The sequence below is a fragment of the Ursus americanus genome, chromosome 5, assembly GCF_024610735.1.
Source record: "Ursus americanus isolate L20-20 chromosome 5, mUrsAme1.1.p, whole genome shotgun sequence".
NCBI classification, from domain to species: domain Eukaryota; kingdom Metazoa; phylum Chordata; class Mammalia; order Carnivora; family Ursidae; genus Ursus; species Ursus americanus.
The window spans coordinates 14,664,088-14,686,969 of NC_142131.1; the positions used below are offsets into that span (position 1 = coordinate 14,664,088).

The 22,882-nt window shown below is 38.8% G+C and overlaps 2 protein-coding genes across 5 annotated transcripts in view; one reads left to right on the forward strand and one right to left on the reverse strand.

Annotated features, from left to right (window-relative positions):
- SKIC3 (SKI3 subunit of superkiller complex) overlaps window positions 1-5,179 on the forward strand; it is an 80,279-nt gene extending 75,100 nt beyond the window's left edge. For 3 of the 4 annotated variants that reach the window (XM_045796257.2, XM_045796255.2, XM_087861970.1), the window contains one exon: window positions 997-1,426. In XM_045796257.2, the coding sequence (XP_045652213.1) occupies window positions 997-1,071 (75 nt within the window). In that variant the 3' untranslated portion in view covers window positions 1,072-1,426. Of the gene's footprint in view, window positions 1-996; window positions 1,427-2,293 lie in introns of those variants that run through there. The other variant, XM_087861969.1, reaches the window with a different exon arrangement.
- An 8,559-nt stretch (window positions 5,180-13,738) lies between these two features.
- The window catches only part of FAM81B (family with sequence similarity 81 member B), a 45,346-nt gene continuing 36,202 nt past the window's right edge, over window positions 13,739-22,882 (reverse strand). Inside the window, exons 6-8 of the mRNA XM_087861971.1 lie at window positions 17,314-17,449; window positions 15,548-15,743; window positions 13,739-13,874 (exon numbers count right to left, since the gene is read on the reverse strand). Of these exons, the coding sequence (XP_087718097.1) occupies window positions 13,741-13,874; window positions 15,548-15,743; window positions 17,314-17,449 (466 nt within the window). The 3' untranslated portion in view covers window positions 13,739-13,740. The remainder of the gene's footprint in view (window positions 13,875-15,547; window positions 15,744-17,313; window positions 17,450-22,882) is intronic.

Below are 22,882 nucleotides of genomic sequence, written 5' to 3' on the forward strand. Positions count from 1 at the left end.
TCCGGTCTCCTAGGTGCAGGGTTCCTCTCTTGTAATGCAAACCAGTATGGATATGGGAATCTATATACTTTCATCATGTCACCCATGTGAGTCTTAGGGGCCAAGGGGAATAAAATGTAAATGTCTTGATGCTCATGTTACACCATGAGTGATATAGACCTTTGTCTCTGTTCCAGGAGAACCGTGTTTTTTGGCAGTATCCATGAAACTGTGCAGGCTAACTTGTTAGCTTACAAGTAGAGCAAAATCTGGGACCCTTCACAGTGTTCAAAAATGAACAAGCAAAAAGTTTTAGTAATCAAATGAGCAACCGAAATTAAATATTATAGTTTATGGAACTGGTGAAAACCTTGCAAAGTTTCTTGATAGAGCCTAGAATCTAGAACCTCAATTCTAATATTTGGTTTTAAAGGAGAGGAGTATTGGGGCGCCTCAGTGGCTCAGTTAGTTAAGTGTCTGCCTTCGGGTCAGGTCATGATCCTGGAGTTCTGGGATAGAGCCCCGTACCGGGCTCCCTGCTCAGCGGAGAGTCTGCCTCCCTGCTGCCTCCCCCCACCCCTTGCTCACGTTCTCTCTCTCTTCCTCGCTCACTCTCTTTCTCAAATAAACAAATAAAAATCTTTAAAAAAAAATAATAAAGGAGAGGAGTATCACTTGCACAGTTCTGTGTATAAAGTGTTCTTTCAGGTAAGGGTTTAGGGATGACAGTATTGTAAACAAAACCACCACTTTAATTTTATACAATACTGACGAAGGGTAACAGTCAAAATGTTGCATCCATACTAATTGAGCACTTGAATAAACTGTGCTTATCTTTGATGTTGGCTTTGGCTAAGCGATTTATTTCAGCAAAAATGACTGAAAAGATTGCACACAGTCACTTTTTCTTGTGGTGTTTGATGTTGCTTGCTGCCTTTTGGCATACTTGGCTTCTGTGAATTTAAATATAGTTATTGTTAATAAAATACTAATGTTCCTATATGTGATTTCCCATAGGTGCTGGTAAACAATGCCAAAACTCATGGAGATACAAGAGCATTGGAATTGAATCAGAAATTGTCCTCAGAGTAACAGTATGTTATTTTATAGTAAGCAAGCAAAGAAAAAGTTATTAGAAAGAATCAATGAATCAAGACTTTTCCCCAAAGCACCATTTTAGAAACCATAGTTAATGATCATCCATTTCTATTTTAAATCTAAAGACACTTAAGTTCTTAAGCTAGGGATTTAATTTTCCCAAAACTCTTAATATAACTTTAATTTGAAAAATGTGTTTGATTGTGAGAAGTCCATAATGAAAGGAAAAAACATGATTCCCTAGGTGTCCATCAGTAATTTGTAAACCATTCTTTTCCCCATCTTGCATTGTGCATAGGATTTTTTTGTACCCCTTTACAATAAAGCTTAGTAGCCATTTTCCAAATAATATGCAAAAGCAGATTAGCACAGTGCAGAATTTTACTTGTTAAAAAATAAATTGAAAGATGTAATTTCTTCTGTGAATTCTGGAGTTCAGCAGACCAACTCATCATAACATCTAAATAATCTTATAGCCTATTTTACTAGTGGTTCATCTCAGATTCTGTTGAAGAAGTGTAATGTAAATGTTGGTAAGTCTTAGACTGCTAATGGATATGTTTGTATAATTCAAAACTCTCAGGTGTATGGCTGCATTAAAAAAATTAATGGAAAATTTTGGAAAATAATGCTGACAGTGTTTAATCAATCATGTAGTTTCTTCAATGAGGATGAAAAGACTTGAACCTTCTGAAATAAAAAACATAGTGTCTTTCTTTATAGTATTAATATCAGATATAATTTCTAAATTTCAAATTTTAGACTTGAAAGCACATTTACCTATTTTAGTTTTTTAAACTTTTATATATCTGAAAAAACTATATGTTGCTTACTTTGGATTTGTGGGTTTAAAAATATTTTCAGATATTTACACATATTATTTGTTGTGTGAAAATGTGTGATTGTAGACTTTATGTATGTAGTTTTTCTAAATCAGCTTTATGGTGTTATTCTGTAAGATAATATAAATTGATAATATTCTGTAATTAAATTTTACTCCAGAGGTTAATCTACTGAACTAACTATAATTTGATGAATTCCCAAATTTGGCTGAATATTATCATCATTCAGACCTATGCAATCAGAATCTTTAAGGATAAGGGCCTAGGACTCTGCATTATAAAGGCATGCCTAAGAGATTCTAATGTTCATTCAGGTTGGTGAACCACTGGATTAATCCAATGATGATTCTTCCCTTTACTTTTTTCTTTAACAGGATCAAGCACTTGCCATTCTCTGCCCATTTCTTCCTTATCTTCACAACTGTCCAACTGATCCAATGCTTTTAACAGCCTGGCCCACAGACTTAGCCAGACATGAGCTGCAAAAGGTTACATATGCCTCTCTGGTGCCTGTGCCCTCCTGCTTCCTCTGGAAAGCACTTTATTTAGCCTTTACCCCAGAATGGGCTGGATCTATCTGCTTAAATGCTTATGAGTCAGTTCTTGTTTTCCATCTGCTTTCTGGGGTGTCACTTGCTTCACAAGGTTACTTTCTCCTACAGTGTGGACTTGCTTAGCCTTTGCTCCAGGGCTGTAGCCAAGGAGTGACCTTTTGACTAAGTTGCCTGGTTCTGGCCTCCGAGGACCTCAGACCCAGGTTTTCTAGAAAGGAAGGTTCAAAAACACGATAGTTAATACCATCTCAGGTAATTCTTTTTTGCATGGATGTACACACATCTTCTCTTTTCTTTGTTATCTTCTCTTAAAATTACTGCCTAGTTATTGTGAGGCTCAAATCATAAACATATGATTTTTACAGAGCTTACTTCATGCCAGACCTATGCTAAGTCATTTAATCCTAGTAAGTAAAGGAAAATAGTGCTAAACAGCATGCTTAAAGCAAGTAAAAACCTGAAATGGAATCAGTGTTACCAGATTCTAGGAACTTTAAAGTAGCCAAAATTTCCTTTCATTTTATATGTAAGTTTAGAGAAATTACATTAAAAGTTATTTCCAGAAGTGTCAATATTTAGCATTCATATTAGGTGTTTCTTTATTTGAGAGTTATAGTGCATTTTTGCTAATTTTTATCCACCATTTGGCTCTTATTGATTAATTAGGTGTTTATAGTCTAGCTAGACATCTGATAATCATTTTCTGTGAGAAAAATATATTTTAGTTTATGAGTAAACTTTCAGAACACAATCTATTTGTTTGGGATCACTTGTCATATTTCTAGAATGTCCCTTGCATTAATTTCTGATCAGGATTAAAAAAAAAAAACACCTTAGTTTAAAATGCTATGCTCTTTTTTCAGTTTACAAAATGAGCTGACAAACTTCCTTTCATTTGGGAAGCTACACAGAATAGGATTGGACAGAAATACTCAGATTCTGCATTAAGGGAATTAAAGATATGGTTACCTAAACTAGCATAAAAAAAAAAAAAACTACTCTGAAACATTAGGTAAATATTTACTGATATGTAATATATGAATATGAAAAGATATGTGTTCTGTTGCTTCATAGAAAAGTATGGTACTTGTTTTGGGGACATTTAAAAAGAACACAAAAAGAAGCATATTTTATATATGAGTCAGAGGGACTTGCAGATCTGTTTCAGTTTTTGCCCACTTTTAAAAATGTGGAATTTGTTTTGGCATAGTTGACCCTTGTCTCTCTACAGGTGTTCCTTTCTTCCACTTTAGTTGCTAATGGACAGAAAGCTTCTCAGATGCGCATGTGTAGACTCAGCTGCTGGTTATAAACTGATCATCAATTTGCAGGAGAGGTTTTTCTTGTTTTGTTTTTTGCATTAGAAAGATACATTTGTATATCAGATACAAGTACAATAATCTACCCATATATGTATTTTTTAAGACTTCTTTTTTTTTTTTAAAGATTTTATTTATTTATTTGACACAGAGAGAGACAGCCAGCGAGAGAGGGAACACAAGCAGGGGGAGTGGGAGAGGAAGAAGCAGCCTCCCAGTGGAGGAGCCCGATGTGGGGCTCGATCCCAGAATGCTGGGATCATGCCCTGAGTCGAAGGCAGACACTTAACGACTGCGCCACCCAGGCGCCCCTTTTTAAGACTTTTTATACGGAGAAGGTAAAAAGTCAGAAAATTCCCGTTAGAGTATATACCTTATTTTTGTTTTCGAAAATAGAGTCACTTAAGATCTTTTGCACTGAAAATCCACTCAGGGTGTCTAGCTGTCCCTCTGCCATATAATAATGGGTTTTCCCTCCTTTGGGCTGACTAAAATAGGAACTTTTTGAATAGCAGTGTTTTAAATTCTAATGGACCTAAAAAAATATCCTGTAAAACTATAATTTTTTTTAAAAAATGCTAAGTTATCTTTAGACCTCAGAGTGTTTTGAGGGAACTTAAGAATAGGATCTCTTTAACAAACAGCTATTATGAAACATTTGAAATCCTTTTTTCTTGTATTTTCAATTTAGAATTGAAAATACCGATTTGTTTTAATGAAGGGATAGGGTGCCAGGAGAGGGATAATTAAAATTGGAGTATCCCTTGGAAAAGGGGTTGGGTTTCATATTACATCACTGGAGTGTTGAAATAATTTGTGTGTCATCATCTCTCCTGAGTTTGAATCAGTACAAAAGTTCATTTGGGCTACATACTTCCCCTGTATATTGTCCCTATTATAAAAACATATTTAAATTATATTAATTTTTCTGAAGAGAAGATGGGCAATAAAGAAATGTTTATCTTGCTATTTCTGCTTCTATGTGAGGCAGAATAATGGTTCCCCAAAAGTGCCATGCCTAATCACCAGAACTTGAGAATATGTGGCGAAGGGGCTATGCAAATGTGACCTTGACATGGAGAGATTGTCCTGGATTATTTGAATGCACCCAGTTTAATCACAGAAGTCCTTAAAAGTAGAGAGCCTTTCCGAGAGTGACAGAAGGTCAGAGGTTCGACCTTGCTGGCTTTGAAGATGGAGGAAGGTGGTTCCAGCCATGGAATAAAGGCAGGCTCTAGAAACTGGAAAAAGCAAGGCAACTTTTCCAGTGGAGTTCCCCGAAAGGGATGCAGCCCGTCTGGCACCTTGATTGTCACCTGCTGAGACCCATGTTGGATAGCTGACTGACAGAACTGTAAGATAATAAATTTATCTTGTTTTTAAGCCACTAAGTTTGTGGTAATTTGTGATGGCAGCATAGAAAATGAGTGCATTGCTCACTGTGGATATTGTTAAAATGAATATACATTCCTCTGAATTTGAATTTCACTAGATCACTGAAATTGGGGATTATCATCTTAATTGTTGCCCCAAAAAGGGGTCATCAGATAAAGATGTGGAGTTATTAAAAATGCTTACTGTGAAAATATAAATGGCATAAGTATTTGACTCTTAAGAATACGTAGCTGTTTATTTCTGTAACAGTAGCTGAATTATTCTCACTAACATGCTGCTTTCAGCACAGTATCACCATATAGTTGATCAAGTCCTTCACTCTCGTTCTCCTTAAAAGAACTGCATTAAATTATACTCACAAAACCTAAGTGGTGTGTTTTAGTATTTAATGGGTATGTAACTGGTGAAGTCTTGTGTCTTGGCCTTTAATTTTCTGTAAATTTATAAAGCCGGGGCCTTGAGCTAGATATCTAATGGCAGCAATCTGTTATTTTAAGGTCATCAAAGTTTTCTAGGTCCAAAATGAGCTGGTGCAGCACCTGTGAAGCAGCAACTCTGGTTTCCACTAAACGGAGGGCCCCCCTTGTGCTTGCAAACCTGAGGGTAGGACCCTTTTCCAAAGAGGCCTCCCTGTAAAAAAGTAGTTAATCAGTTGTAGGTAGTAAGACTCTGAGAAGGAAAGTAAACCTCCACTCAGAGCATATTGTAATGGAAAGCAGCATCTATGAATGGTTGGGTGTAATCACACGTGCCTTCCACGTGCCAAATAGTTATACGTCATACAGAAAGAGCACCCACATTACATAAAATAAGCACATTGTTTATCTGACTCCCAGGTGGCTTAAGTAACTTGAGTTTCTAAGACCCTGCCTTTTTTAAATGCCATTTCCTCCCCTTTGATCATACAAAATTATAGTGATTGCTTTCTCTATGGAGAAAATATGCCGCATAGTTTAATTGCCTGATACTAAACTATGTGGCATATTTTCTAGAAAAACCACTATATACAGGCTTTAAAGTTCTAATCTTAATTGTTCTGTTTAATAGATCAAGAAATAGAGTACAGACAGTCTTTACAAAACGATTATTTGCTGGCTCCAAAAGTTTGGAAATTAGCCTAAAAAGTCAGGTGGTGTGGAAAAAAAGATACGGTTACAGGTTCTATCTTTGCAGACTGAGTTATGTGTTTCTGGGCACAAGAGAAAAGCCAGCTGGAGCGGAAGATTTTTCGTGTGCAAAGAAGGAGATTAGAGAGAAAATATACTGCTGAGAAGGCAAATTTATATTGTCATAAGCAGCTTCAGTATTTATTTCTGAATTGCCTGCGGCCAACTCCATAGTACCTCAGAACAAGTGCTATTTATATGTGGTTGGAAGGCTTCTCTGTCTAAGGGCGAGGCTCAGAATGATTTATTAACTCGCTAGAATCAGATTTATGATCAGCAGTGGTGAAGACTTTGTGAACATTGGGAAACATGTAGGCAGGAATAAGATTTCACGCAAGTCAAGCAGCTTCTAACAAAGCCAAATAAGATCCGGCATCGCGAGCATCCTGGCACTGTCGCTTGCATCAGCAGAGGGGCTTTCTGTGCTTATGAGGCGGTCGTCATTGCCCGCCAGGGCTTCGGCAACCAAGCATATGCACGGGCGGGGATAGAGAGAGTGCCTACTATGTGCCAGGTTCTCCCACACCGTTACCTCATTGAAGGCTCACATCATTTTTTACAGTAGATACTATCCTCATTTTACAGACCAATAAAAAAAAAAAAAAAGGAAGCTCAGAGATATTACTTTTCTCTGTATTCTTAAGTAAATAGAATCAGGCCCCCAAGGTCAGGTCCAATACTATTGTCTAATTTTGTAGTAGCTCCTGACACTTCAAATGTCAGTGAGTTGAAGTATGCCATTGGGACTGACTCGGTTATCCTGCCAAGTTGTATTCTGATACTGCCATTTACCTAGTGCCACTATCTGAATTCTAGACAGAATCTTAGGAGAAAGGAAATTCCTCCAAAAGACTAACTTGGAAAATTTATTTTTCCCCCAGCTTTATTTGCAAACTTAAACCTGTGCAATGATGAGGAGTACTCCACTCGTTCGACTTTGAACTTAATAGAAACTGAGACTGGCAGTGAGCTAATTGTTTCAGTTTGTTCTTGATAACATCACAAGTGCCGAACCTTGGTTTTCTCTTTGGCATTATTAATCTCTCTTCAATGAACTTTCTTTTGGCCTTCCACATGTCTTAGGTAACTAGCACTTGGTTAATTTTGTAAAGACCTTGTTTTACTTACTTTTCAACTAATCCCTGCAGAGGAGGTAGTTGATAAAAGCCCCTGGGTGTGTTTTTGTTCCTTTCTAAGGGTTTTATGTTGGTGGTGTGAATACTTAAAAGCCTTTAAGTGCTAAGCAGTGGACTTTAGGCATAAGGACTAGACAGATTCCTTGATATAGGAGTTGTTCTGAGTTGCAGAAGTAGGTTTGTCCACCACCATTCACATGTCTCCGTAAAGGCCCCCACCCACTTGAAGTCCATCCCTGAATGTCTCCTTTGTGAAAGCGGTGCATTATTTTTTGGAGAAGCATCTGACAGTTGGACACTAATGACTTTGACCTGACGGTAATGGCTGTTGGGTTTGCTTTGAGAGCCAGAACTTACAGAGGAAATATGCTTCACCACACGTTGGCATCAGCACCTTGCCCACCTCCAGTCAATGTCTATAATGTTTCTTCGTTATGTTAGCCTCCCTCCCCAGAGACAAGAGAAAGAAATGCTTTTAACGCAGAGGAATTCTTGCTCATTATAATTTTGTTCCAGGAGAAATCTATATTTTATATTTCTTTCTGCTTTGGTCCATTGCTAGATTATTGCAAGCCAGGCAGGGTATTTCTTCTCATACATAGTGCAAGGACCTTTATAAACTCAAGTATTTTTAGATACTAATCCGAATCAGAGTTGGATGAAAGAGTATCATGGAACTTGTCTTTCCCATCAAAATCAAAAGCTCTGTTTATTATTAATCGGTACCAATTATCAAGCACAGTACCTACTACGTATCAGATCCTACATTAGATGGTCTACATATATTTAGAGAAATAATACAGTAGAATATTTAAGAGCTCTTCTCTGGACTAATGAGTTGAAATTCTGGCTGCACCTCTGATTAGTGGTGTAACCTCACAAAAATTACCTAATCTCTCTGTGCCTTAATAGTAGACATCTCTTTGGAGGATTAAATGAGTTAGTCCAGGTAAAGTGCTTAGAAAAGTCTCTGATAACAAGGTAGGTGTTTTATCCCCATTTTAAGGGAGGAAACTAAGACTTCAAAGTTAGAGAACATATCCAAAGTCACACAGGTAGTGACTGGTGGCACACTGGTTTTAAACTAAGGTCAGACCTCAAAACTCCTCAAGACTTCTCAGCATAGATGTTTAAATTATTTTTCTGTTTTCTCAGTTTGTGTCTTTTGGGACTGTGAAAGAGGACCTGGTTTCTGACATACTGCTGAACACATCAGTCATTTTTTACCCACACCATTTATCACATGTGTAAATAGCTTCTGAAAATGAAGTAGCAGAACCAAGGAATGGGTTTATGGAAAATTTAGTCTATGAAGTTAGGAAATTTCATGACTGTATATTTAAGGAAAGATCTGAAATAACAAATCTTTCCCACAAATGAGTGTGCCTCTAATCTCCTGGAGAGGGAAATGCCAAACTGGGCAGGGGCCAAAACAGTCTAATGTTTTTCCTGACAACAATCCTTCCTCTCTCTGGAAGAGCTCAGCACCATTTCTGCATCTGAAAAGATGCAACACTTTTTTTTTTTTTTTTTTTAATGGCTGGAAGGGTAGTCGGGAAAGCATTTACAACTGTTCTACTGAATTGTGTAATGTACCCACTTTTGGACAGGGTCCTCTTCAATAAGTGGGGATTTAATGCTGGGTCTGAAAGCATTACTGGAAGAACTCCAAGTTGATACCATCTACTAGAGGAACTCACAGGGAAGACTGAAATCCTCAAAAGATGATACTTCCTCTCCTGCTTCGCTGTTACTGTCCTCAGATAGTCACCTAGAAACTTCTAGGTTCCTCCTCTTCTTGTCCCCTCAGTGTCCCATATCCTCAGGATTTTCCATGCACCTCTGATTCTGTATCTCATGGTAGTCTTCATATCCTCCACTCCCACTCCTCCCAACGCTAGGTGGTCTCTTCTTTCCTCGTCCGTAAGTCCAATTACTATTTCTATGCTAGATCTTCAGTTTAGATCTTTCTCTCGTGCTCCAGGTCATACTTCTCAATCACCGCTGGGTACCTCCATTTGGACAGTCCCATAGATACTTCAAAATTAATTAGTTTAAAACTGAGCTCATTATCTCCACTCTTCTCCATTATCTCCTTTCCCATCCAAATTGCTTCCCACGCTGTGTCTGTAATGTGTTCTGCACACTACAACCAGAGGGATCTCTCTAAAATGCAAATCTGATACTGTCACTCTCCTATTTAAAATCCTTCAAAGCTACTCAAGGTCTTGAAGATAAAGCCCAGGTTCCTCTCAAGAGTTATAAAGCCTTTTGTGATCAGACACCCTAATCTCTCCAGCCTTCTTTTCATTATTTTCCTCCTCAAACTTTCTCTCCCACCTCCCACGGCATACTCTTTAGGTTCTGACCATACCTTGCAGTTCCTGGCATGTGTTCCATTCTCTTAGCCTCTGGGCCTTTGCCCGGGCTGCTCTATCTCCCGAGCCCCCTCCTCTACCAACCATGGCCCTCTCCCTTGCCTAGTGTCTGCTTATAGAGGTAGAGGTCTCAATTTAGGTATCCCTTCTGGAAGACCCCTTTGCCTGATTTCCCATATTTTCCTAAATTCTTCTCTCAGTTGTTCCATCACACTCTTTACTTGCCCATGTGTTTGAAAGTTTAATTTTTGGACTATAAGTTCCCTTAGAGCAGGGTCCATGTTTAGTTTGCTCAATAAGGTATTCCCAATGCCTAGCACCTGAATGAATGGAGGCTGCAAAGATGTAAAAAGTAATATCTCACAGAAGTTTGGAGACCCCCTTCCAAAGGTAAAAACACAGATACGTATGTGTATGTATTATAGATCAAGTTTCCGCCTGGTGTTTTTGAGTGCTACTTGCTGCTATCATGGGTGATACCAGTAGAAGTAAGCAGACATTTGTTAAGAAGAAGGGAAAGCTGCTAATGTCCAGGGAACTCTGGGAATGCTTTTTCTTTGACCTTGGGCCTTATTGCTCTCCTGACTATCGGGTGATGAGCATATCCACCCCATGATGGGGCTGAGAAGGTGCTCACCTTTGTAGCATAAGGTGAGGAATTTGGCCTTCATCTTCAGTGAGGAAGCAGAATCCTTTGAACATTACCGTTTAGTCCTCAGTGTAAAAAAACCTCAGCGCAGGTTTTGACAAGAGGAAGGAAATGGCAGGAAGCACTAGGAGGCAGCAGGACCCTTGGACTATCCGAACCTGTTCAGATCGTGTTGGTGCCTAAACTGAGAACTCTCAGAGATGATCTAACCTATGCCTCAAGTCCACAGGGTGGATCTGCATTGCAGATTCTGTGATGTTCAAACATCCTCCTGTATTTGTGGGAGACAAGTCTGACATTTCCCAGGGGAGTAAGCGTTGGTATTTGATGTAGAATAAAGTGCCATGCATATTGAGCCTCTCGAGGGGGATTGTTTGTCCTGGTCATCTTTTTGGATCCATGGCAAAATACATGCAGAGGGAGGGAGGCCCAGAGGAGAGGTGAATTTGTGGTGAAATGACAGCTCTTAAGCTCCAGGACCCCTCACTTATTGAGCCCTAGCCAGGTGTTTACAAGGTTGATGGAAAATTCGCAGAAGTAGGACATTTTAACGACAATAGACCGTTGATTAAGATCGTTGTCTCCACTCCCCTTTCCATTGATGTCAGGTACCCCTGGAGCGGCTATGGCCGTCTTTGGATCCAGCAAAAGAAAAGTTGACATGGGGATACATTTGGGTTAGAGGGATATGTTTATGTTGTTCGTGATCACTTCTGTATGGAGGTAAGTCGCAGCTGTCCTGAGGTAGCCGTGGCTTTCGGGAATATTCCTACAGACTTTGGCGCCAATTCATCAGGACAGAACATTAACAGTAAGTCGAAACTGTATAAACTTTAGGCCCTACAAAACCTGGAGCCACCTTCTCTCTAGGCATAGCTCTCAGGTCATCTAGAGCCTATGCAAATCTGTGAACACCCCAACTTGGGATTCCAAGCAAGAACACTGACAGAAGACCCTTTGATTCCCCTCCTACCCTCTGGCATTACTCTCACTTCTACGTGGTACAACCCCGTCACCACCAATGAGAGAGGTCCATTCTGCAGAGCCTTTGGCTTGATCCTACACTATTATTTGAACCACAATTTAGAGCATTTTTGCTTACAAGGAAAAAAGAACTATAGAGTAAAAAATGGGTATGAATGAGATGACATGGCTCTTGTTCTATATGAATTTCTAATTTAACCCTTCCTATAACAAATTGTTTGGTTCATTACAGAGAGTTACTGTTTCAGCCTAGTAGTATTTTTACCGTGGTGGTGATTTTTTAAAATACATTTTTACTGGAAAAAATATTATGATAATGTAAAAATAATAAATTCTTATGTAGAAAACAAAAGTATAATCCAGTCACTGCTATGTTTGTTGTAAATTCCTACTTTTTTTGCATACTGTATGGTATGCATATTCTGTTTAACGTATTTCAGAATATTTTTTGACACAGTTGGGATCACATCCATATTGCTTTGCAACTTGGTTTTTTCACCTACCAACGTATCTTGGCTATCTTCTCGTGTTCTTTTTAAGGGTTGGAGAGCATTTTTATCTGGTGATATCATTAATTTCATCACTTGCTAATATTTAGGTTGTTTTCAGGTTTTTTGTTTTGTTTTGCTTTGTTTTTACTGTAACAAATGGTGCTGTCATGAACATCCTTTGTCATTTATCTTTGCACATTTTAGAAGGTTTTTTATTCTCTGAAATATAAATTTCTTTCCTTTTTTTGTAATATAAATTTCTAATAGTAAAATTCCAGGGTCAAAGAATAAATACATTTTAAAATGTTAATAGTTGTTTCCCAGTTGCTCTCTTACTCACTGTACCAGTTTATAGACTCACCAATAATATAGGAGTACACATTTCTCAACAGCCTTGTCAATCACCTTCATTTTTGGTGGTCTGCAAATGGTACCTAAGGGTTCCTTTAATTTGTATTTAATGGGTTGAATGTCTTTTCATATCTTCATTTATTATTGTATTCTTCCATGACTTGTCTGTTCATTATTATTATTTTCTTATCCACTTACAAGAGTTTAGGATTACTTGAAATATTAGTCCTTTTTCTTAGCATGACACTTGATTGCAAAGAATACTTGCTATTGCATTTTAAACTTTTAAATTCTGCTATGAAAATCCTTTGCAATATAGTCAAGGATGCTGTTTAACAAGTAGAGATGTTTCATATAACTAAAAAATTGGTGGACAGTGGTCAAAATTTTATTTGGAAGGTAAATTTGTACTTTATTAGTAGAGAAGTTGTCACTTCTCCCTAAACCAAGGCAAGAGACTAAGTCCGAAGCAAGGCGTCCTCTTGCCAGGTTACAAAATGCTCTGTGATTAGAAATTAGTCTTTGTTCTAGCAGGTCATGTGTGACACAAATAGCTTATTTTTATTTTTAATGGTTTTACTACCCAATACCAGGCTCTACAGCTAACATTTATATCTAGAGAAGTTAGAAATATTTTCATTTTATAGGTAACTAATTTGAATTTGGCACCTAGATCAAATTATGTTAGATGTTTCTCATAGAAACCAGTGTATTCTCTTATTTTGCATGGTTAGCTCTGACTTGCTCATAGTTCTGATACATTGAATACAAATGAATCAATAATTTTATATGCATAGGTTAGACTTGCTATAAACACTGAGATTGTTAGCAGACAAAAATCTCTGGATCAGAGGTTGCAGTTTGGCAGCCTGCTGGTTATATCTGCCCCACAGATACAGTAAATATTTTGAACTAGTTGCTAATGCTTGTAAATGGCTTCATATAAAACCTGATTTCTAGTTCCTCTTGGAAAATAAAATTTGGGCACTAATGGATTAGATACATATTGATAATGAACTGGAACTGCATGGCGGCTAGTCTTTTATAGACGGGGTAAGCGGTCTTCAGTTTGCCGCAGTTCCTGCCCTTTTATGTTTACACGAGGCCCCTTCACTGGTTGATGGACGTTTTGTAGAGTGCTCTTTTTTATTTGTAGGCAAATAAAAATACAAAAAGCCATATCTGTAAAAAATTCCTTAACATTTTCATTAATAAATTAATGAAGACATCATAAATTTCTTTGCTTTATTGGATTTTCTGGCACATTTCATCTCCTTAAAAAGGTGGTAAGAAATACAGAGATTTAAGAAGCAGTAAATACCCCAGAGATACTAACTTCTTTCCAACTTTTACCAACAAACCACTATATTGGCTGGTGAAAAAGATGACCGAAAAGTTTTATACCTCCTGGAGTTCCACTATCTTACGCTGTAATTCCTTCAGGTCTTTCTGTACTTTATATTTCTCTAAATCCATCTTTGTTTTCTGTATTTGTTGGAGGGAGCTGAGAGAGTCATGAATTGATTTAAATCCTGGAAGAGGATATGAGAATAGGTACACTTAAATTAAATAATACATTGGAACTTAAAAAAAAAAGTTGCTAATCAGTAGTTCTGCCATAATTGATCATCATTTAATTAAAAGCATATTAAATTCCATTAAGACCAGTCTAAAAATGTACAATAATCCATTTCTTATATGTCATGAAGATGCATTACTGGTAGGGTTTCAGCTTGTGTCTGGCTTCACTGTGAAAATTTAATTCAGTTCCTCTCCTCCTTGCCCAAATACATTGCATAACAAAATAGTTCTATATTTCAAGAAAGAAATTTAAAATATTTTCTTCTCTATTTTGATAAGAAATTTTGATGATTTTTTTAAAAATTCTTGTTAACCAAATTGAAGATAAAGAACACAGGTGAGATTTTAAAACTTTTCAGAAAGTAATCTGTTGGGGGACCTAAGGAGTTGCCACCAGCTGTTCCCCTGCACCCCCACCCCCGGCCCTTTGTCTCTCTTGTGCAAGTCTAGTCACTCATGGCCACAGACTTACCAGACCTCGAGCTTCTTAGAGTACAGCCCATTTCTTATTCATTGGGCCTTTCACATAGTCATGTCTCAACACATTTTGATTAAAAGCATAAAGGAGCACACCATTAATTTGGAATTCCCCTTTGCTAGAATTCCAGGTTAGTAAAATGAAGAAGCAGAGTGCAAATTCCTCTCTAGCTCATCTGGGGATGTACTAATGGAATGAGTATAATTAAACCTCTGGTGCCAAGGTAGAAAACAGGGCCCTAAAAGAAGGGCCAGTTAAGTTAGCAACATGATTCCTGGCCAGATAATTCATTATATTGATTTGGCAGTGGGAGATGTGGGGTAGGGGCAGCGTGGGTCAGGTTTCCAGGCAGCAAATTTTACTATTTTGCTAGGAACATCTAGCAGAATGAGACCATATCATCTTCCCTAGATACCTTCAAGGCATCTCTGTACAGGACCAAAATTTGGGAGAATTTGCATGAATTTTTTGATAGCTAGAAGACAGAAAATGAGATGGGTGTTTCTTTAATAAAGGAACCTCTGGTTCCTGGTGATTCCCTCAGGATCGTGACTCGAGGCAGATGGCTGCTCCACAGCACCTAGCCATGTCCTTCCCTTTGACAAATTAGATGAGCCTTTCAAATTAATCCTCTTTGATGTTAGCTCAGCTTGACACTGCTGCCATTAGCCTCCTTAAGAGGGAAAGCAGTCATTATACTGGACTCTGTTAATTCATCTCTCTTTGTCACTTCTAAAGGTCAGGTCTCCAGTCTGACATCTGTCCAGGCTCATTACCTGCAGTTCAATGAGAGACATTTGATTTCAGGTCCTAATTTCATGAACTACCACAAGTCAGGTCTTGATCTCAAGGACTTTGCAAGTCTAACAATTCTATGAGTCTATGATCTTAGTAAAAAAAAAAAAAAAATCTCACAGCGTTGGCAAGCTTGTGACCGTCACTGCCAAGTTGGAATGAAGGAAGTAAACTTGTTTACTTATGTTCCAATGGTATGCTGACATTCTGTGGGATATTTAGAAAAGTCAGATTAAATACAAAAGGATATCGATAATGACAAGACTGATCCATGGCCATGAGCTCAAAGTAGACAACTCTGAGGGATTGGGTAAGCAAGGACTAGTGTTCTTAATTAAGGTGTCTGCTCACCTGATTGATATTCACTCTGCATTTTCTCTAATTCACCCCAGATGTGCTTTTCCAGTTGGTTCATCTTTTTGGACAGTTTATTTTCTATATGCTTTACTTTGCTTAGTTCTGCTTCCTGTTTCTCTGTGTTAATGAAATTCTCTAATTTGCTCGAAAGCTTCAGTAATTTTTCTTCCATTTTATTTTCAGACTTTTCCTATAAAAGATACCATGTGATAAAACTCTGCAGAAAAGAAAACTTATGTGGATTGGTATTTCAGCTTAGAGAATGTTTTTAACAAGTTCACTTTTCCATGTTAAACATGAAAAATCCCACCAAGTTCCCTTGTGTCTAAAACTGTTCACAAGTGTGAGTTCATCCCTTTGTTTGGCCTTGTGAATTCTGCATGTGATGGGAGGAAAGAAAAGAAAGGGCTGTGGTGTTGCTGAAATGCCCTGAGGATTTGGAATTATAGTCTAGTGTTTAAAGAAGTGTGGCCAAGGAAGGCATTTTAGATACCGCTTGACCTAAGGTCCTTGGACATGCTCCTGTTAGGTGTCCGTATTCCCTTGAGCTTCATATCGTCACGTGGAAGAGTTCAGCTAGAATGGTGATTCTTGACCCCTGTTGTCTATTCATACCACCTGGCCATCACACCACCCCCCAAAACTCTGATTTAATTGGTCCACAGTAGAGCTCAGGAATTTATCTAGTTTAAAAACTCTCCAAGTGATTCTGATTGAAGCATGGTGGGGACTTCTGGGCAGCTCAAGCTTCATTAGCTGCTCTGCTCCTTCTCACCCCCCACCGGGAATTTGCGAGCAGAAGCTGGTTGAGACTGACTTAGCTCCCTTGGTTCTCCTGTCTTTGGCCCTGCCTGCCTGAAGGAGGTAGACTCCAGCCTCTCTCTTACTTGCAGTGTGAAGCTTCTGCCTGTAGGTGACCCGTGGTCACCTAGTGCTGCCTAGAACTGGTGGAGGAGTCTTTCTAAATCCAGGAGAACTAGCAGGCCCTCTTGGCTGCACATCAGACCACACAGACTTCAGTAGCCTCATCAGTGATAAAGCTGTCATGGTTATCACCATCTCTTGGACTCCTGTCTCTGTCAGCTGCCCAAAGCCCCTCTACCGAAGTTCCAGAAACATCTTATTTGAATCATCAGCAAGGCTGGCAGTCCCTGGTGACACAGATGGCCTTGTGCTGCTCTCCCGTTGGGGCTGGCAGCTGGCTGGCTGGGCTGGCTAGAGTGGAAAGGAACCTGCAATGAACAGATTTCCCCCCCATCCTGGTAGTCTTGCCTCAAAGCTGGGGGTTCTCTACAAAGTTGGAGCTGGAAAAGGAGTTTTGAAAACCTTTGGTCTACAAATGGATCTTCGGACAGGTAAACGGACTTGTCTATGGTAGAAGTTTTTAGGCTTTACAGTGTCCAAGTGTCACCCAGGGAGCTGGCCTGGAAGGACAGATCCCCAGAGGAGGACCCAGGGGGTCTGATCCCGCTCCGGGTTGGGACCAGGAATCTGTATTTTTTAAAAAACCAACACCTGTCTTTAAGTTATTCTGCCATAGGTAGAGCACACTCGGAGGTATGGGTTCATGGAGTGGGAGAGTAGCACACCAGGACCAAAAGTCAGGCCTCGGGAGTCCTATCCGGGTGCAGGAAAGGTAAGTTATAGACAGTGAATGTGACTGTGAATGTCGCAATGAAACTTTCAAGACCTTGACTCACTGCTAACATCCAGACAATGACTCTGCAGCTGTTTACTTCATGAATAACAGAACTCCTTACCAGTTTCTCCTGTAGGAGCTTCAGACATTGATTTATATGGCCAAGGTGCTCTTTTTCATAGGTGATGAACCGGCTTTCTGTCCATTTTTGATGGTTCTCAACTTCCTCATATAGATTTTTTGAAAGTGAATTAAATCTAAGGGGGAAAATATTTCTATTTTAATAGGTAAATTTAAACATAAAACCAAAATTTAATATTGAAAAACGCTGCAGTTTTTTTCTGATGTCTAGCAAGTACTTACGGTTTGATGTGGGAGGTGGGGGCTGAGGGGCACAATCTGGGTTCCTGCCCTGAGCTTGCATTCAACCCAGCTGCTGACAACACCCCTCCTCATACCTTAAAATACACATATACACAGTGACAGACACATAGACACGCAGAAACACATGCGTCATCCACGCAGATTTCCTCTTAGGGCCCGGGGTGCGCTGTGTACGTGGAGGAAGCACTGTGATAACTCACTGGGGATGGGGATTCCACTCTGTGGAAGACGTCAGCAAACTTTTTCTATGAAGGGTCAGGTAGTAAATACTTTAGGCTTTGTGAGCCTTATGGTCTCCACGGCAACCACTTAGTTCTATAAGGACGCAGTGCTGCCAGTGCGGTGGGAAAGCAGCCACAAAAGATACAGATAAGCATGGCTCATTTATAAACAAAGAATGAACATGGTTGTGGTCTAATCTAACTTTATATATGCTGAAATTTAAATAGCATATGATCACATGTCATAAAATAGATTGTTCGTTAAAATTAGTAAAAAGCGTGCCAAACTTTCTTAGTAGTGGGCAGCTTTGGCTAAGGGTGGTAGTTTGGGGAATCCCTGTTCTACAAGGTCACTTCCCTGCTGGGGCTGGGGGAGGAGCTGGGCTGAAGAAAAGTCAGATAAGGACTGGGGAAGGGAGCGGGAAGAGAGCCCCAAGAGGACTTTGGAAAAGCAGAGCGTCCGTGGGGGACGGTCCTTGGTTGTCTTTTCTGTGTCAGGTGAAACTTCAGTAAGGGCTCCGTTGCTTCCCGTGGGTCTGTGTGGGTTCTTTGGGGGGTGGGGTGCAGGGAGGGCTTAAAGAAGTCCCGAGTCACTCATGTGGAGCAAAAACCGTTCTAATAGGCTAAGGTGCTGGAAGCGACTGCTGGCAGCAAAATGATGCACCACAGGAATGTTAAATAACAGAGAAGGAAGGATTTTTAAAGATGGAAGTGGGTGTTATTACAGAGAGTAAAGGATTGGAATCCTATATCATCAGTTTGAAAAGTCACTGTAGAGTGGCTGAGGGCGTGAGTAGAAAGGAGAATCCACAGCTGGCACGACTGAGAACCCTGGGTCTGAGAGGAGGTGGGATGAGGATGGGGCCTGGCAAGTGGTCCCTGTATGTTTTCCGCATGCGACTTGCTTGTAGTAAGATGTCAGTTTCAAATTGCTTTGTAGAGTAGGCGGTATATTAGATAGGCAGGCACGGTGCATGTTGTTTGTTATTGAAACTATTCAGACTACCTTACAACAAGTGGGTGGCTTGAAATAATCATTGCTGTAATGTTTTCAGGACAAATTATAGGCAGATAATTTAGTTCATGGTATTTGTCATTGGAAACTGCTTAAGACATACTGGACATATATTGCATGTATATGCCTCTTTAGCTTCCCTGAAAAAGTGTTCAAACTAGTATTTGGAAAGACTGGTTATATGAGGCTATTTCCATTTTTATTTAGACCGGGGGCATCTAACAATGTGCAGAGACATTTTTGGTTGTCACAACTTGGAGGTGCCACGGACATGTAGTGGGTAGAGGCCAGAGATACAGGCGAACATACAGCAGCACACAGGGCAGCGTCGCGATAAGGAGTTATCCAGCCACGTGCCAGTAGTGCCCGCGCTGAGAAACCAGGGTTTGGACGATGAGACCAAGGAGCGGGAAAAGTGAATTTACCAATAGTTATATTAGTTGTAGTATAATAGCTGACTTCTGTTCTTCATCTCTGTGAATGACCACATTTTTTTATAGGAGAGAGAGATTTTCACATAGAAAGCGTGCCTTGATTCAGGTGAGTTCTTCAACAATGAAGAATATACCTTTGACCATTCTTCCTGTTCTTAATTTAATTGTGATTTCCAAACACCTATGCTACTGGCTAACAGCCGAAGGAACTCAGACATATACGTTCCCAACTGACACATGGACAACCTCATTTTAGCCGACTGTTTCCTATGTCTGGAACACTCTTCCTTAGAACACACATTGGCTCCTGCTCTCTTTCATTCAGATTTCTATTCAAGCACCACTTACCACCTAAATATAGGACTTTTTTTAAACCGCACTTAAAAAAACAAAAGGTTTCATTTTCCCCATCTGACTCTCCCTATTCCTTTACCCCACTTTATTTTTCTCCAAAATGCTCATTACCATGTGGTATATATATATATATAATTTGTGTGCTGTCTGCTTCCCTAGAACCTAAGCTCCACGAGAGCATTTTGCTTTGTTCAGGGCGGTGAACAATGGCTGGAATACAGGATGTGCTCAATGAATAGTTGAATAAATGGATAAACGATTCATTCTTTCTCATTCAGTACCTTTTACTAGGGCTGTTCACGAATAACAAATCATACACTTGCCAAGATATTTAGAGATCTAGTCTTCAGTTTTCATCTCCCCTTTCCTGTCTCTGGTGGAAATACTAATTAATAGTGATGGTTAGGAGGGACAGTAAATCCCCAGATAATCAAGAGGTAGCTTTGCAGTTGGGAATCCAGCCTTCACTGTTCACCTTTACTGTGTATATAAATGAGAGCATTTACTCTCATTACTGATACAGTATTAACATCCCTCTGAACACCAGGGAACCATTAAATGTGCCCCAGTAATATCTTTAGAAGCGCATATCAGTAATTAGAATTCTGAAATTAAAATAAAGTCATAAAGAATGAGTTACTGCTTATGATCATTTTACTTCGAGGTTTTGCCTGCGGTTGGAGACTCGCTTTACTGGTAACCATCAAAAGTCAGACTCTGTTTATGAAAATATGAGAGCATTTTTTAAAAAGCATTCTTCTTGAAAGATAAAAAGGACAAGCTAAAATAAAGGTTTATATAAATCTCTTTCTTTCCTTAGACTTTCCCCTAACATAATGGACACGATTTTCCAGGAAGGAATTACTTTTCTGTGAATTACAGAATTTACAGTTAAAATCTCAACAGAATGAATTTATCTTGGATGACATTCACATTTTAGTTCCCAGATCCTCTATTCCAGTGGTCATGGTAGTATTTCTAGCAGATATAGGTAGATACAGATAGGAAGATAGGGAAGGAGGGAAGGAGGTAGATGCATGGGTAAATAAATAGATTTTTTCCCCCCTTTTTCAAAAAACACAAAAGTCAGACTTTTAAATCATGGCCAGAGACCTTACTAGATAATGTGAGAAACAGTTTTTACAAAAATCTTCTATTGGTGGAATCACGTTCATATACATACCAAGGACAATAATGAGGGAGAAAGTTACAAAGGGTAAGATAAAAAATTTACCGGGGATCTATAGACATAGCACATAGCTGTGGTGAATGCGAATGGTGAGGGGAGTGTGGCTCTTGCAGCAATCATCCTAGTGGTCACTGTGGTTATGGTCGACATACATAAATGAGGACATAGCCCGTTCTGGGCCTTTGTTTCTTTTTTTTTAAAACCAGTTCACTTATGTCTCAAGCTCATTGTCTTGCATTCAATAAGTGATTGAACTTTTCTGGAAGACATGAAAAGTTTGAATTCTTGGAAACTCTTACCATTAACAGACTCTCAAGAATTCAGATAGTGGCTTTTACAAAGTCAGTGTTTGGAGATTGAATCTAAGATTTTAAGTTTCATGTTAGAAGAAAGAAATTAATTCCAAGAAGCATTTTTTCCTACTAAATTTGTACCTATATACTTAAACTAATTTCTTCTTTAGGTCCTGTGGTTTCTAATTAGTAACACTAATAAAGAGCAACTCCAACTCCATGCTGATAGGAAGACTTTTGTTTATCATTCCATCCTGGACTTGAGCTTAAATCCCAATACCGTCATAGCCTCATTCCTTCATAGTTTCAAGCAGATGTGATCTTTCCATTCCCTAAATTCATTACCTAAATTTCTGTAGCACAATTAGTTTACTAATGGTTGGAATTGTGAGATGGAGGTGTCATAGATCGGTAAAATAACATGAGATTTGAAGTCAGACTCTAAGTATGTGACTTGGGGCAAATTATTTAATTTCCATGATTGTGTTTCCCCATCACTAAAATGGGGATAAGAGCTGAATGCACCTGAATATCTTGATCACTTAGTGATTGGTAGATATTTATAAGTAATAATTAGCATATTTATTTTCTGTCTACTGATATATCTCGTTTAACATTGTCTTAACTTTTATTTTACCTCGGGTTAGCTTTTCACTTACTTATGTATTTTCCCCGAACGGTATGTGGCTATGATTTTGTCTTCGACTATTCCAAAACACAACTTACGTATTATTGGTTTTCATAACATTCATTCATTCATTCATCGGCTTCTATTTGTGTCTGGTGTGCTGTGTGCTGAGAATACAAAGATGGATGAGACATATCCTTGACTTAAGTGGTTAGTAACTTAATACTGTGGTAGCATTTTCAAAGCTGTGTGGGGAGATTTGAGTCTATGCATTTGCTTCATTGATCAAATAATTTTTCTTTTCTTATAAATCACTGTCAATTAAACATTGTAGGAGCAAGAACTATCTAGGGAGTGAATGGTTGGTACTTCCCCTGCCGAGCCCTTGCTAAAAGACAACTGTATTTTATGATGACTAAGACTCTCACTCTATAAGCACTAAGTTGTTGACTTACGACATGACTTAGCTGAACATCTGAGTAACACCCTTCTGGAAAAAGGGGGCTCAGTGCAGGGGTTCAGATGAAAGAGGCAGTGCATCTCCTTTGTCAGTTCTAGTGATCATGCCAAAGGCCCAGGAAATCACTAAAAAACCACTGACAGCACTGGGGCTTTTAAGTTCTATATAAGATATATGTTTAATTGACCATTAAACTTGAAATTGTTAAAGTTTCTAAAAGGTAAAATTGTCCAATTAAACTTGCTTTTGAATGTCATTAAAATGCTTTTAATCCCTTTATTCAGAAACAGTTGTTTCTTTAAAAAAAAAAAAGAAAGAAAAGCAAATACTGTACCCCATTCACTTTAATTTGAGATATGCTTTGAAAGGAAAAGAAAAAAAAGAAAGCCCTACCCACCTTACCTTCTCTTGGAAGAAAATATATTTGCAATACATATCTCAGTCAAAGGGTTAATATCCCTAACTTGAGGGAATCCAACAAATGATAAAATGGGCAATTCACAGAAAAGGAAATTCACATGGTGAAGGGAATGCAAATGAAACAAGAGATTCAATCTTCATCCTTAACTGGCAAATATTTTAAAAAAGAATCCAGTATTGGTAAGAATGTAGAGAAAGGTCTTCTCAATATTTTGCTGGTGGAATTGAATGTAGCAATGAATTGCTATATTTAAAAGGAATTTCTAAAAATTAATAAATAAACTTTTTGGCC